This window comes from Colletotrichum spaethianum, assembly GCF_022836535.1.
Source record: "Colletotrichum spaethianum MAFF 239500 DNA, contig20, whole genome shotgun sequence".
NCBI classification, from domain to species: Eukaryota; Fungi; Ascomycota; class Sordariomycetes; order Glomerellales; family Glomerellaceae; genus Colletotrichum; species Colletotrichum spaethianum.
In genome coordinates, this window is record NW_026054790.1 from 915944 (window position 1) to 928682 (window position 12739).

The window sequence follows — 12739 nt, forward strand, 5'->3', positions numbered from 1 at the left end:
TATCGGTTTTATTCTAGAACGTTTCATAGGAAGCTTAGCCTTTCCACTCGTGCTGCTATCACGGGTCCCGCAAGTATTCACATCACCCTCCAGATGCCGGATTACTACTCAAACCAGATCACTAATCATCCACCGAAGCAGAGCAAACTCATGCCGAGGGCCAGTGACTAAGAACCCCCATCATTGGTGACAAGGAAAGTAATTACTGATGTCCAAAGAATCATCATACTGACTCTATTTAGAATTTTTCCATGCGTGAACCGCTGGCCTGCCCACATGCCATCCAAATTCCGGAAAGTTTAATTGGTAATCAACGGAACCGCCTCTGATAGATCCCAGTGCCGACGCCATTCTGTACTAACATCAAATAATAGTTGCCGCCCATATTTAAGATCCACGACTTCACAAGTCACAACCGTTATATCATCGAACAGCCGAATAAGCCTCCAGTCTGTTTAGATACTCAGATCCACAACACCAGAATCGAACATGGGCGTAACAAACCCAGTCCAGTCCCCCCACCAAGCAGGAGCAGACACTCCGGCCGAAGATGTTGAAAAACAGATCGAGAGCGACATCACATCATCCGAAGACGACATTCTACAGCCAGAAATGACATGGGACGACCCTCGCGAGAAAAGAAATCCCAGGAACTGGAGCACTGCAATGAAGATTCTACACACGGCAATCCCATGCTTCCTCGCCTTCGAAATGTATTCCTGCCTCTCATTGTTCTTCTTTCATTGCCCTTCAACCCAAATTAAGTCAACATCTGCTAACATCACTCACGTGCAGCACCTTCGCGACGTCGATTACAGTCCCAGCAACGACGCAGATAATGCAAGAATTTTCCATTTCCCGCACACGATCAGTCCTGCCCTTGACTCTCTATACCCTCGGCCTCGCTGTCGGACCCCTCTTCATTGCCCCGTTCTCCGAGGTCTTCGGTCGCAAACCCATCTACGCCATCTCCTGCACCTGCCTACTCGCTTTCCTCGGTGGTTCCTCAGCCACGACGACGTTCTCTGGGCTACTTGCATGTCGTTTCCTTGCAGGAACGCTAGGATCGGCTGGTATCGCCGTTGGCGCGGGAACCATTGCTGATGTCTGGGAGCTGGGAAAAGGCGCGGGAGCGTCATTGCTATACATCCTCGGCCCGTTTCTGGGGCCTACACTGGGACCTTTGGCTGGGGCATACGTTTTGGAAGACAGGAATGGTGATTGGCGGTGGACGCAGTACGTCCTCCTCCTTGTTGGCGCTCCGATCTGGATGGGTATTGTTTTGATGAAAGAGACATCAAAGTTGTGGATTCTGCGGAAGGAAAACGGGGAACCAACAATAACCCTCACCCGCCTCGGAGGCCTCGTCAGAACAGCCGTCATGAGACCGACAAAGATGCTTTGCACAGAGATCATCGTCTCGTCCCTAGCCCTGTACACGGCCTTCGCATACGCCATGATCTTTAGCTACTTCGCCAGCTGCTCGTACGTCCTACAGCTGTACTACGGATTTAACCTCCGCCAAGTCGGGTTAAGTTTCATCAGCGTCATTATCGGGTACATATTGGCCACCTTCGTGTACGGGTTTCTTGACACCAGGTTCCGGATTCCTGCCGTGCTAGCCGGTACTGATACGCCGGAGCAGCGACTTTATGCTGCTCTGGTAGGAAGCGTTATGCTCCCCGTGGGCTTGTTCTGGTACGTTGGCCACCAATCGAGTCAATATCATTCGAGTCTCAGAACCAACCGCTAAATCATGAACTAGGTATGCGTGGGAAGCACGCGAAGGAGGCAACTGGGCTGCCCTCGTCGCAGCTGGCATTCCATTCGGCCTTGGCGCCTTTTCGCTCTTCGTAGGTCTACATCTCATCCTCGAACAGAAATAATTCATCTCTAACAATGTGTTGTAGTTGTCGGTCATCACTTACATGGTGGACTTTTACGGACCCAAAGCGGCAGCGTCCGGTTTGTTATTCCCAAGCCCATGTTGGACCATAATGCTGATTGAACCTCCCAGCCCTCGCCGCGAATGGCATCCTTCGTTACACACTAGGCGCGGTTTTCCCCCTCTTCACCATTCAGATGTACGAGAAGCTAGGCGTACACTGGGCCGGCAGCGTATTTGCTTTCCTCTCGCTGCCTCTTATGCCGATTCCTTGGCTCCTGCTCAAATACGGCAGCAAACTCAGGCAACGAAGCAAATTTGTGGTTACGACTACCTGAGAGGTTAGAATTGTGTTGTTCCTTTGTTTCGTGCAAGATAGCTATAACATACACCCGCGAACACTATTTCGGGCAGTCTTAACCGGCCATGTATCATGCTGGATTCTTGTCAGAGGCTAGAGTCGTACAGTGTAACGAGGTCGACGTTGGGCACAGGTAGGGGTGGGTGTTGACTGTTATTCCAATCTGCCTTTTCCCCTAGGTCCGCCGCAGCTGCTCCTTATATGCCTCTCAGGTCCCCCCCCTTGGCCGAGTCCAGCTCCCCTGGTTATAACACTAATCCAGCGGCGTTGTGCTATCGCCTTTCTCTAACGGTGGACCTAATGGCTAGCCCTTGTCGTCGAAGTCTGCTGGATGCTTGGCTAGAATCCCTTTATACTCCCTTAACTATGTGCCGGTGCGGCCCCAGCTACCCCGCCGGCGACCCCACTAGTGCCGCGCCGGTGCCCCCCTTCTGGGCGCCTGACAATTCTTTTTGCTAGAGAGAGATGTTAAACAGATATGCCACCTTCAAACATCCACGATCGTTACCATCGCAACTTAAGACTATCAGTACCCTCCTCACAACCACTAGCCAATACATGCTTGTGATGGTACTAGGGTGCGTTTTGCTAAGAACCTTCTGACAGAGTCCTAGCACTTCTACCAACAGCTTCTTTGCCTCAACAAATGTTTCCCGAGCGCAGTATGTTAATATTGCAAGCCTACTCATTCTGTTGATTGTATCAGGGTGCCTGCCGCCGTGAGTTCTCGCCGTAGTTCTACAACTTCCATTGAGATCCTCTCTGACTCCTCATACATCCCTTGTGCATAGTATACTGCTCTGAGATCCCGCACGCTTTTAAATGTGTAAGAGTGTCTTTTGCTAAGATTCTTCTGATGTAGCTCTCGAACTTGTACGAAGATCGTCTCAGACTCCTGAAACCTCCGTTGTGCATGGTCCTGCGAGATTGGCCGTACTGCTGATAGTCAAGGGGTGCCTCTTGCCAAGAACGCCTTGGCGCAAGAAATACACCTTATCAACCATCTTCTCTTTCTCTGTCCAAGGTCTTCTATCAAATAGATGAAGGGATTCTTTAGAAAGTAAGTCGAGACTAAAATCTCCTCTTTGGCCGTTTCAGCCCACTCGCTTACTCGTAGAATATGCGGTATGTACTTTTCACGCTGTTCCGGATTCTCTGCCTCTCTCGATGGGAATAGCTTGGTCAGGATTCGTAAGGCTGTTTTATGATAGCACATCCGTTTGCCCAGGGTAGAAGTTGACGTTAACAGTGCCGCCCGACACGCTCATGCCGGCGACGACGCTTTCGCCGTGCAGCGGACCATTGAATGTCATCGACGGGCCCATTTCGTTCATTTGAGGCTATCCGTTGCGTGTGAGGTTTTGTCTAGAGTCTGACGCCAGATGCTATGCATTTCTTCAGAAGTTTGAACTATCACGCTTCTCTCTTGACCTGAGCATGCAGCCTGCCCAGATGTTGTCAGCAGAACATCCACCAATCAGCATTGTCGCCCCGCACCGGCACAGACACCATGGCACATTTCACAGGCAGGTCCATACTATTTGCGTCACGCACCACGGTGATCTGCTTTATGAAGCAACTGCACCGATACTAGAACAGCCAGGTATGGAATCTATGGAGCTTGGCTTAAGAAAAGACTGGTTACAACAGCAAACTGGGGAAACAAGTCGTCAACTACCAAAACTCATGTTCGTCGTTCCTCCGCTCGTGTGCTGCCCCGCCACCACATACTTCCCCGTAATGGGCCCGTTGAAGACAGGCCCCTGGCCCCTGGACGGTGTGGGAGATGTGCTCGCGCCGATGCGATTGCCCGCTGGCGGCTTGTCTGTCCGGATGTAGCGTGCCAGAATCGCCTTCATCACAGATGCTGCCGTTGCGGCGGCGTATGTCTGCCACTTCTTGTTCTTGTGGCTGTCCGCGTAGTCGCAGACGCCCTTGACAACGATGCACGGCGCCTCGTCCCACACGCCGGCCCCCTCCATTTCGAATGCGATGATGTCGTGCTGCCGCGCGATCCTATCACGGTCTTCGCCAGACTTCATCACCATGTCGCCCGACCCAACGCAGCCGATGTAGATCTCGAATTCATTATCGCCGTACGGGCCGCTGGCCTCTAATTCTTGGATCTCCTTGAGCCGCTCTCGTGGTACGAGTTCTGTGGGGTCGCAACCGAGTTCGTCACACGATGCGGCCCGAGCCGCCTCGCATACCTGCTCTGCGCATCCGCAGCCATCCCGGTTCCAATGCTTGTGCTGATACTCCGGGTTGAAAAGCTTGTCCTTGGATGCACTAGGGCGAACGTATTTTGCCCGCCGTCTCTTCTTTGCAGCGCTCTCACGGATCTGGTTCAGAGCCTGTGTAGCGCCGAGTTGAAGGCCGTCACGTCCACGGTCTGTCTGGAATGTCGCCAACAAGGTTCGGATGTCCTTGTTGGCTCGCCCGAGGTTGTCATCCACGGTGTCTTTGCGGATGAATGTGCCTGGGTACTGCCGACCGTAGTCGTACTGAACGACCGTCCTGCTGATAACAACGTCGCCCAGAATGATCTCGTCGTCGGTCCCAGGACTGGGCACTCCGCCGCAGATTCCGGTCAAGATGGCCAACCTCAAACTTGTGTAGCTCGATCGCAGGCTGGCGACAGCGCTCGCCCCGCTAGCCTTGCCCATGTTCGGGAGCAACGCCAGAACGACGTTATACTGCCCAATTCGGCCGGTTGTGTAGGTATTCGGATCGCCCGGCGCCTTTCCGTACGTGTCACCGTCGTCGTCCCAGAATGCGTCGAAACATAATGCCGCAGCATCGTATTCTAGCGGCAGAGCACACACCACCGCGATCTCGAACTCGTCGCGGCGATTAGGACGGGTGGCCATGGCCATGATGATGCTCTGCGTTCTAAAGAGACAAGCGATGAGCAGTCACAGAGTGTAAGGCTGAGCAGAGCTCGGCACGTTATGGCTGAGGGAATAAGCACGTGTTGGCGGGAATTATCTGCAGGCTAAGCACAGCCTGATACCCCGCCAGGGGATGATGGGTCGCCTGTTAGGTTGGCGTTGCTACAAAAGGATGCCTATTGTGGTCGACGCGCCGCGTTTTTATTCCCTTACCGGAACGCCTCTGCAACAGCTGACTGAAAAGCCTCATGAGGATCGATATGCGCATGTATTTCCGGCCTTTGCGCAGACGTTAGGATGGGAGGAACGCTTCACATGACGGTTTTGGAACATCACGACATGGAGCACTGGCACCACTCGATACCCCGCTGCCAAATGACAGACTCGATAAACTTGGCCCTCCATCGAGAATGACTGACATAACCCTCTTTGTTTTTACCTCAAGGGCAACACCGATGTTATTGACCACCTCGATGTCTTTACAGAGTCGACGCTCTTGCCTTGCTTGCCGTTGAATCCCAAGGCGCTACTTTTGTCAGTGGGGTCCTTGGGTCCGGAGTGGGCGGCCAACGTCTTCCTCGAAACACTTGACGATCAGGAATACGCATATGGCGCTTGAAATTTTAACACCGACTGCGCAAAATAATACGGCTGCTGTCTGGGTTCAAGGCAATGACAAATGCACGTTCATGTATGTCCAAAAGTCCATCACGAAGTGAGCTGTGTCGCAGAAAAGATCCAGTCCAAAAAAACCACTCAGATCGTGCACAAATGGATATTAGTAGGTTCTGCCTCGCTAGGTTCCCGGTATCAATGACAGCATAATTCTCAAGAACTTGAAGTGCCAGGAAAATGCGCCAGTCAGAGAAACGCCGAATAAGACGAATTCCATGGACGGATATATAACAAAGGACCCGTCCGGGGTATTGCGATCGGTCGCATGGCGGACGAAGAGGTTGAAAATCATTGAACTTTAAGGTTTTAAGCAACGAACAACATAGTCTTGCCTAGAAAAAAGCAATCCTGTGTTGCTAACACAACCGGGCTCCACCTCTATCGAGGCGGCAAGCCACCGCCGGGATCCACCAAGCACTGAAGCCTGTGGCGCATTGATATGATTGCTGAGGCTAGTGTAAAGCAAGGGGGAAACAAGGTGGGGGGTACTGCATTACCGACATGCAAAAGCTCCAGCCACTCTTGACATGCCCAGTGCTACTTGCCTTCGCAACAATATTGCCAAGAAACAGAGCTGCTTCCGCTCACCAGAAGCAAGCCGACACAAGCCACATGGATGACTGTCGAACTACGGTAAGGTTCCTGTCACTGTCCAAGGTTCCCAACGAAGGGTCCACGGGTCCCAAGAACTATTAACCCTGGCGCGCGGCTCTGCGGCAGCGTCAACTCTGGGCGGGTGGGGCCGCTGACGCGTTCGGCTCCCAGCTCCCCCAGACCGCAGCTGAGCTAAGGGGAGCTTCGGCCAAACAGAGGCCATCGCGGGGACGCACTGGCTGCCGATGTTCCAGGCGAGGACCACATTACCGTCCCTTTTTTTTTTTTGGTTGCTTTTTTCTCCTTTTCCTCTTCCGTCGTCGTTCCGGCGCAGGGCTGAACGTCTCAACCTCCCGAGCATCTCCGTCCTCCCCCCTCTGTCAATTCTCTTCGTGTCGCGACTTTGACACTGGGATGTCTCTCTGTCGCTGCCGGCCCTACCACCGCCCAAATCCCATTCATACACCTCTGGACGGATCCAACGTGCTGGACCACACCTCGACTGGGTCTTTTCCCGAGTCATCCTCCCCATCCCGACCCAATTGAGAGCCCCCGTGCGATATTACTTCATTTGTTGATTAGCCCAATTGCCATAATTATTCGTCCCGCCCCATTCGTGGAGACGCCATACTGTCGGCCGTGCCGAGCTTCCATTCCCGCATACCTTACTGTACCTACATAATCAGGCCTTCTCCTGCTCGCCTAGTCGCGAGTTGCGTGGAGGGAGGATGGGCATAATGGAGAAACTAGGGGTGACCGACCCCTTGGCAAACCTTCCTCGCAAGTCGCAGTCCTACAACGACAAATATGTCGTCGTCTATGATTTCAGTGAAGTCGGTATGTTGTTGTTGCCCCATTCCGGCTGCTTGCACAGTAGCTGATCGCCCCAGACTCCGAGACTGCCGTCGGGGAACTCACCGCCCTTCTGAGCGACCTTGAGTCTGCCGGTCTCCAGACTGAGGTGAGGGCTGGCTATGACCAGTCCCTGCTCATCTTCGCCAAGGCTCCACGAGAACTTCTCGGAAACACTGTTTACAAGTCAAGGTTGGCTCTTCTCTGACGTCTCCCTTATCTGGACCATCCCAACTGACTTCCATCAGAGTCAAAGACTGGCTCTATGGCATTATCCCCGAACATCCCGGCGGAACCAAGACCACCGTCGTCGATGGCTCCTTCGAGGCTGAAGACATCCTCTCCGTCTATCACCTCGTCAACTGGCCCAAGTCCCTGGGCGGTGCTGGAATCACCCCCGAGTCGGGACAATGGAAGAACGTCAAGGCCATCTTTCCTCTCCACAACGAGGAGACGAACGAGTCTCTGATGAGGTATCTCAGCAAGCGTCTGTTCCTGACCTTGGATGACATTGATTCGATCCGCGACCTCTGGGGAACTAAGGTCAGTGCCTCTACTCTGCCCCCTTCCCGACATCCCGTCTCATACCGCACACAGGTCGCCTTCTACTTCGCATTCATCCAAACTTACCTCCTCTTTCTCACTTTCCCCGCCATCACTGGTGTCATCGCCTGGATGTACCTCTCCAAGTATTCCCTCTTCTACGCAATCTCCACCTGCGTCTGGTGTACCGTCTTCCTAGAGTATTGGAAGATCCAGGAGGTTGACCTTAGCATCCGCTGGAATGTGCAAGGCATCGGCAAGGTCAAGGTCAACCGGCCGCAGTTCAAGTATGACAAGATCATCAAGGACGAGACCGGCCGGGAGAAGCACTACTTCCCCAAATGGAAGCAGGTCACCCGTCAACTACTACAGATTCCCTTTGTATTGGTTTCCGCCGTGGTGCTTGGTGCCATCATCGTAGTCGTCTTCGCCATCGAGGTGCTCATCTCGGAAGGCTACGATGGGCCCTACAAGAATCTTATCGTGAGTCGGAACACAATGACACCCGAGACGGAGGCATCAACTAATCCCATTTGCAGGAATACGTTCCAACCTGCTTGCTCGCCGTCGCACTGCCCTACATCAGCAGCGGCCTCGAGGAAATCGCCACGGTGCTCACAAACTACGAAAACCACCGAACCAACGACAACCACGAAATGTCCCTGACGCAAAAGATCTTCGTCCTCAACATCATCACCAATTACCTCCCGATTCTCATCACCGCCTTCATTTACGTGCCCTTTGGCGACACCTTCGTCCCTTGGCTCGAGGGCATGACCAAGGGCTTTCTCGGTGCCGTCGGGCAAAAGTACATGGATGACGACCTCACCTTCCATGTCAACTCTGACCGCCTCCGCGATGAGGTCATCGCCCTTGTCGTCACCGGCCAGATCTCTGGCTTCTTCGACGAGAACATCATGCCCGTTCTCAAGCATAAGGCGCAGAACATCTACCGCGAATACAGGCGATCCCACTCCAAGGACACCATGCTCATGTCCATTGTCAAGGACGACCCCGAGGAGGCTTGGTTCCTCCGCAGCGCACGCAATCAGTCGACGCTCGAGAAGTACAATGTGCAAGACGACATAGCCGAGCTCGTCCTGCAGTTCGGATACCTCGCTCTCTTCTCGCCCGTTTGGCCGCTGATCCCCATCGGTTTCCTGGTAAACAACATCGTCGAGCTGCGCACGGATTTCCTCAAGATCAGCCTGGAGCACCAACGCCCCGCGCCGGTGCGTACGGACGGCATCGGCCCGTGGATTAACTCACTCGACTTCCTCACCTGGGTCGGCAGTCTCTCCACCGGCGCCATCGTGCACCTCTTCGGCAACAACAGTATCGGTCACGGGGCGTGGTGGGCGCTTCCCATCACAATCTTCATTAGCGAGCACATTTTCCTCGCGTTGCGGGCCGTCGTGCGATTCGTGCTGCAGCGCATCGGGTCGGAGCAGATCCGCAAGCAGCGGCAACAGCGGTACGCCACGCGCGTGAAGCACCTGGAGGAGCTCGAGGCGAACAAGCAGCAAGGACTGCATCTCTCCGTCGCCGAGCGGGAAAGGCGCAAGTCCATCAGGGCGATGGGCCAGGACTCATTCTGGACGACACAGATTGATGACGGCGCGAGTGCAGCCGTGGGCATTGGCCTGATCCAGTCCGTCAAGAGAGCCGAGATTCTCAAGAATGGCCAACCGAAGCTCGATTGAGCGCTTTTTTCTCTTTACCAAACTTTTCTTCCGCAGTCGCTCTAGAATTGATAGGGTTAAATATGCGGCGGCTACAAGCTTCTTGCTAATAGATATCTAGCTTCATTTCATCCGTATTCCAGATCTGGCCGATTGCTATGTGGGGATTGGCCGATGGCGCAGAGTGACATGCATTTGACATCACAGCGCTGACATCATCGAACGACGAAATGCATCCATGACTGATTGACATCTCAACATCAGCAGCGGTAAACTCAGCTTTGCTTCATAACAATACTGAAAGATCTTCACCTCCGTAAAATCGAGGGTGAAACAATTACCAAAATGTCAAATCTATCCACGTCCCCCTTCAACAACCCCGTCTCTTTCGCCTCTTGCTCCATCGGTCTCCCCCGCCACACTCTCGAGCAAAAGCTCGACGCCATCTCCGCCGCCGGCTTCAATGGCATTGAGCTCTCCTTCCCGGATCTCCAGTCCTTCGCGAACAGGCACCTCAATAAGGGCGACATTGCCGACGACGACTATGCCTCCCTTTGCGAGGCCGGAAAAGCAGTCCGCGAGCTGTGCGAACAGAAGGAGCTCCAGATCATGGTCCTGCAGCCCTTTGCGAATTTTGAAGGGTGGCCGAAGGGCAGCAAGGAGCGCGAGGACGCGTTCGAACGCGCCAAGGGGTGGATGGAGATCATGGGCGCCGTCGGCACGGACATGCTGCAGGTCGGGTCCTCGGACGCCCCCGGCATCACGTCGTCCATCGGCGAGCTCGTCGCGGACCTCGCTGAGCTGGCGGACCTCCTCGCCACCAGGGGCTTCCGCATAGCGTACGAGAACTGGTGCTGGGCTACGCATGCGCCCACGTGGAAGGACGTTTGGAAGATTGTCCAACTTGCGAACCGGCCGAACCTGGGCCTGTGTCTGGATACCTTCCAATCCGCCGGCGGGGAATGGGGCGACCCGACGACGGCGTCCGGACGGATCGAGACGGGCGGGTTGGGCGAGAAGGAGCTCAAGATGAGCTACGAGATCTCACTGCAGGAGCTGGCGAAGACGATCCCGCCGGAGAAGATTTACTTCCTGCAGATCAGCGACGCGTACAAGGTCGAGCCGCCGCTGGAGAACAAGACTGACGAGAGCGGGCTGCAGCCGAGAGGGCAGTGGAGCCACGACCACCGGCCGCTGCCGTATGATGGGGGTATCTGCCCATACTGCAGTTCCTGGAGGCGGTCATGAGTACCGGATTCCGGGGCTGGTTGTCGGTGGAAGTGTTTGACGGAAAGTTTGAGGAGAAGTACGGCGATGATTTGGAAAGGTATGCGAAGAAGGGAAAGGAAGGGATTTTTAAGATGCTAGGGGATATGATTGTTGATAGGAGTGGGTTCTAGATCTTGGAGTGGGGTATATATATATATATCTCTACAAAAATGCGCCAGACTTGAATATGGCATCAATGATCAAACACTTGCTCATTCTTCATCCTTGTCAAATCTCAACGGGACCTGGTTCTCAGGCCACGGCAAAACCGTTAGCCCCTCCCAGATCCCCAACCACCGTCTTGCCTTTTTCTCATACGCCTCCCTCACGCCAATCATCGGGTTCGGTCTCACCACCATCTTGTAATAGTCTGACAGCCCAATTGGCGCATACACCTTCCACTGGCCGTCCTCCTCAAGCCTCACCCCAATCATCGCGCTCGTCGAGATCCACGAGTCGATCCCCGCCTCGACAGACTCATGCCGAGGACACGGTGCGCCGAACTTGGCCTCGTACCAAAGATGCACCCGTGCCTGGTTCCGGATCTCGACCTCAACGGGGATATCCGCGAAGACCTCACGGCCGCGGCGGATCACTGCGTCCTCGGCCTCGTAGGAAAGGTCCGAGTCGTCAAAGTAGACAAGGTCGTAATCGGAGATGCCGGTGTCGGGGGCAAAGTTAGCCACGGAGTTCCATATCGTTTGGGAAACGGCCCCGCCAGCGAGGTACCAATTAGGGAGGTTGAGGGTTCGCGCGAGGGAGAGGACTTTGATGAAGGTTGCATTTGTAGAGAGACTTTTGCGGAGATGGTTGAGCTGTTCATCCAGGGGCAGTTGAGATGGATCCATGGCGTTTTGCTTCGCTGCTTGTTTTGTGAGGTTGTGTGGGTGGTGATGAATGACTCAGGGTATTGACGCGAAGTTTCGGTGGAGGGATTCAATCGCGACATGCAAGGGTGTTGGTTGCAGCTTACATAACCAAAATCCATATCAGGGCTGGCTTCTTTGGGGAAAGGGCTCTTTACATCATCTATTTCTTGACTCTGTTTGGACAAGTTCCGTCCGACATTGCTTGGATATTTTGGACTTTGACAATGTGCTCTTAGTCCTTGAAGTGCATTAGTTCCCTGCACTCGAGGCGTTGGCAGGCTTCCACAAAACTAGAGCTCCCTTTGCTTTGAGACAAGCAACACGTGTCTTTTCTTCAATTTTTTTTCCTTTCCTTACCTTTCCTGAGTCTCGTCAATATTCTTTGAGGGTCTCGCCATCCAGCTGAGCCGGAGAATACTGTGATGGACTGGAAAGTATTGGGCTACTCAGTGACAGACGCAGGGTTGCTGTTGGCTTATATCCGCGCGGAACACAGCATCCTTACCTGAACGGAAGGTGTTCCTGTAGTCGACAAAAGGCCCTTCGTTGCTTTTTCACGCGAGACGAATAAGCTATTCCGCCAATGCATCGTGGATATGGATTGCGGGGTAGATTCGAGCTAAGCTTCATCAGAGAGAGAGCAAATAAGAACCGTCCATCCCCGCGATTTCCCCGCATCTCAGTCTTTGATACCCCAAGTTACGGTGGTACATTAGTGCCAACCCGACTATAGGCGGCTGAATGTTACGCCGACTGCCCAGCCCCCCAACAAATCGTCGATTTCCATGTGATCGTCATTTATCCCCTAACCCAGGCTTCAGCAACGTAACCTTTTACTTCTTGAATCGACTTCAAATTCTCGTCAGACGTTAATAACTACCTAAAGATGCCCCGAGGACCACTTGTTGACTTTGCGCCCCATCGCCAATTGATTGAAGCTGCCCATCGCGATAATACCAGTTACGCAACCATCCTCCACATCCTTCAACAGGAAACTGGACTTCAGCTTAGTCTTTGTACCCTTAAGAGACAGCTGAGGTCATAGGATCTATCCAAGAATACCTAGGCTAGGTAATATCAGCCTAATCAAGCTAGCCTTATACAAAAACTAAGAATTA

General features: G+C 53.6%; 5 protein-coding genes across 5 annotated transcripts; 3 read left to right on the forward strand and 2 right to left on the reverse strand.

Moving 5' to 3' along the window:
- Positions 1-489: 489 nt before the first annotated feature.
- Positions 490-1886, forward strand: ColSpa_07949 (polyamine transporter 4; the record flags this gene model as incomplete). Its single annotated transcript, XM_049274161.1, has 3 exons — positions 490-713; positions 796-1698; positions 1766-1886. 3 exons carry the CDS (start codon positions 490-492, stop codon positions 1884-1886), a joined length of 1248 nt encoding a protein of 415 aa, XP_049130118.1.
- A 2030-nt stretch (positions 1887-3916) lies between these two features.
- On the reverse strand, positions 3917-5122 carry ColSpa_07950 (uncharacterized protein; the record flags this gene model as incomplete). The annotated part of the gene is made up of 1 exon (XM_049274162.1): positions 3917-5122. One exon carries the CDS (start codon positions 5120-5122, stop codon positions 3917-3919), a length of 1206 nt encoding a protein of 401 aa, XP_049130119.1.
- Positions 5123-7143: 2021 nt separating this feature from the next.
- Positions 7144-9504, forward strand: ColSpa_07951 (uncharacterized protein; the record flags this gene model as incomplete). The annotated part of the gene is made up of 5 exons (XM_049274163.1): positions 7144-7243; positions 7297-7450; positions 7507-7801; positions 7856-8284; positions 8341-9504. The coding sequence occupies 5 exons, from the start codon at positions 7144-7146 to the stop codon at positions 9502-9504; spliced, it is 2142 nt and encodes a 713-aa protein (XP_049130120.1).
- Positions 9505-9828: 324 nt separating this feature from the next.
- On the forward strand, positions 9829-10731 carry ColSpa_07952 (3-dehydroshikimate dehydratase; the record flags this gene model as incomplete). The annotated part of the gene is made up of 1 exon (XM_049274164.1): positions 9829-10731. One exon carries the CDS (start codon positions 9829-9831, stop codon positions 10729-10731), a length of 903 nt encoding a protein of 300 aa, XP_049130121.1.
- Positions 10732-10964: 233 nt separating this feature from the next.
- Positions 10965-11600, reverse strand: ColSpa_07953 (uncharacterized protein; the record flags this gene model as incomplete). Its single annotated transcript, XM_049274165.1, has 1 exon — positions 10965-11600. One exon carries the CDS (start codon positions 11598-11600, stop codon positions 10965-10967), a length of 636 nt encoding a protein of 211 aa, XP_049130122.1.
- Between the last annotated feature and the right edge of the window lie 1139 nt (positions 11601-12739).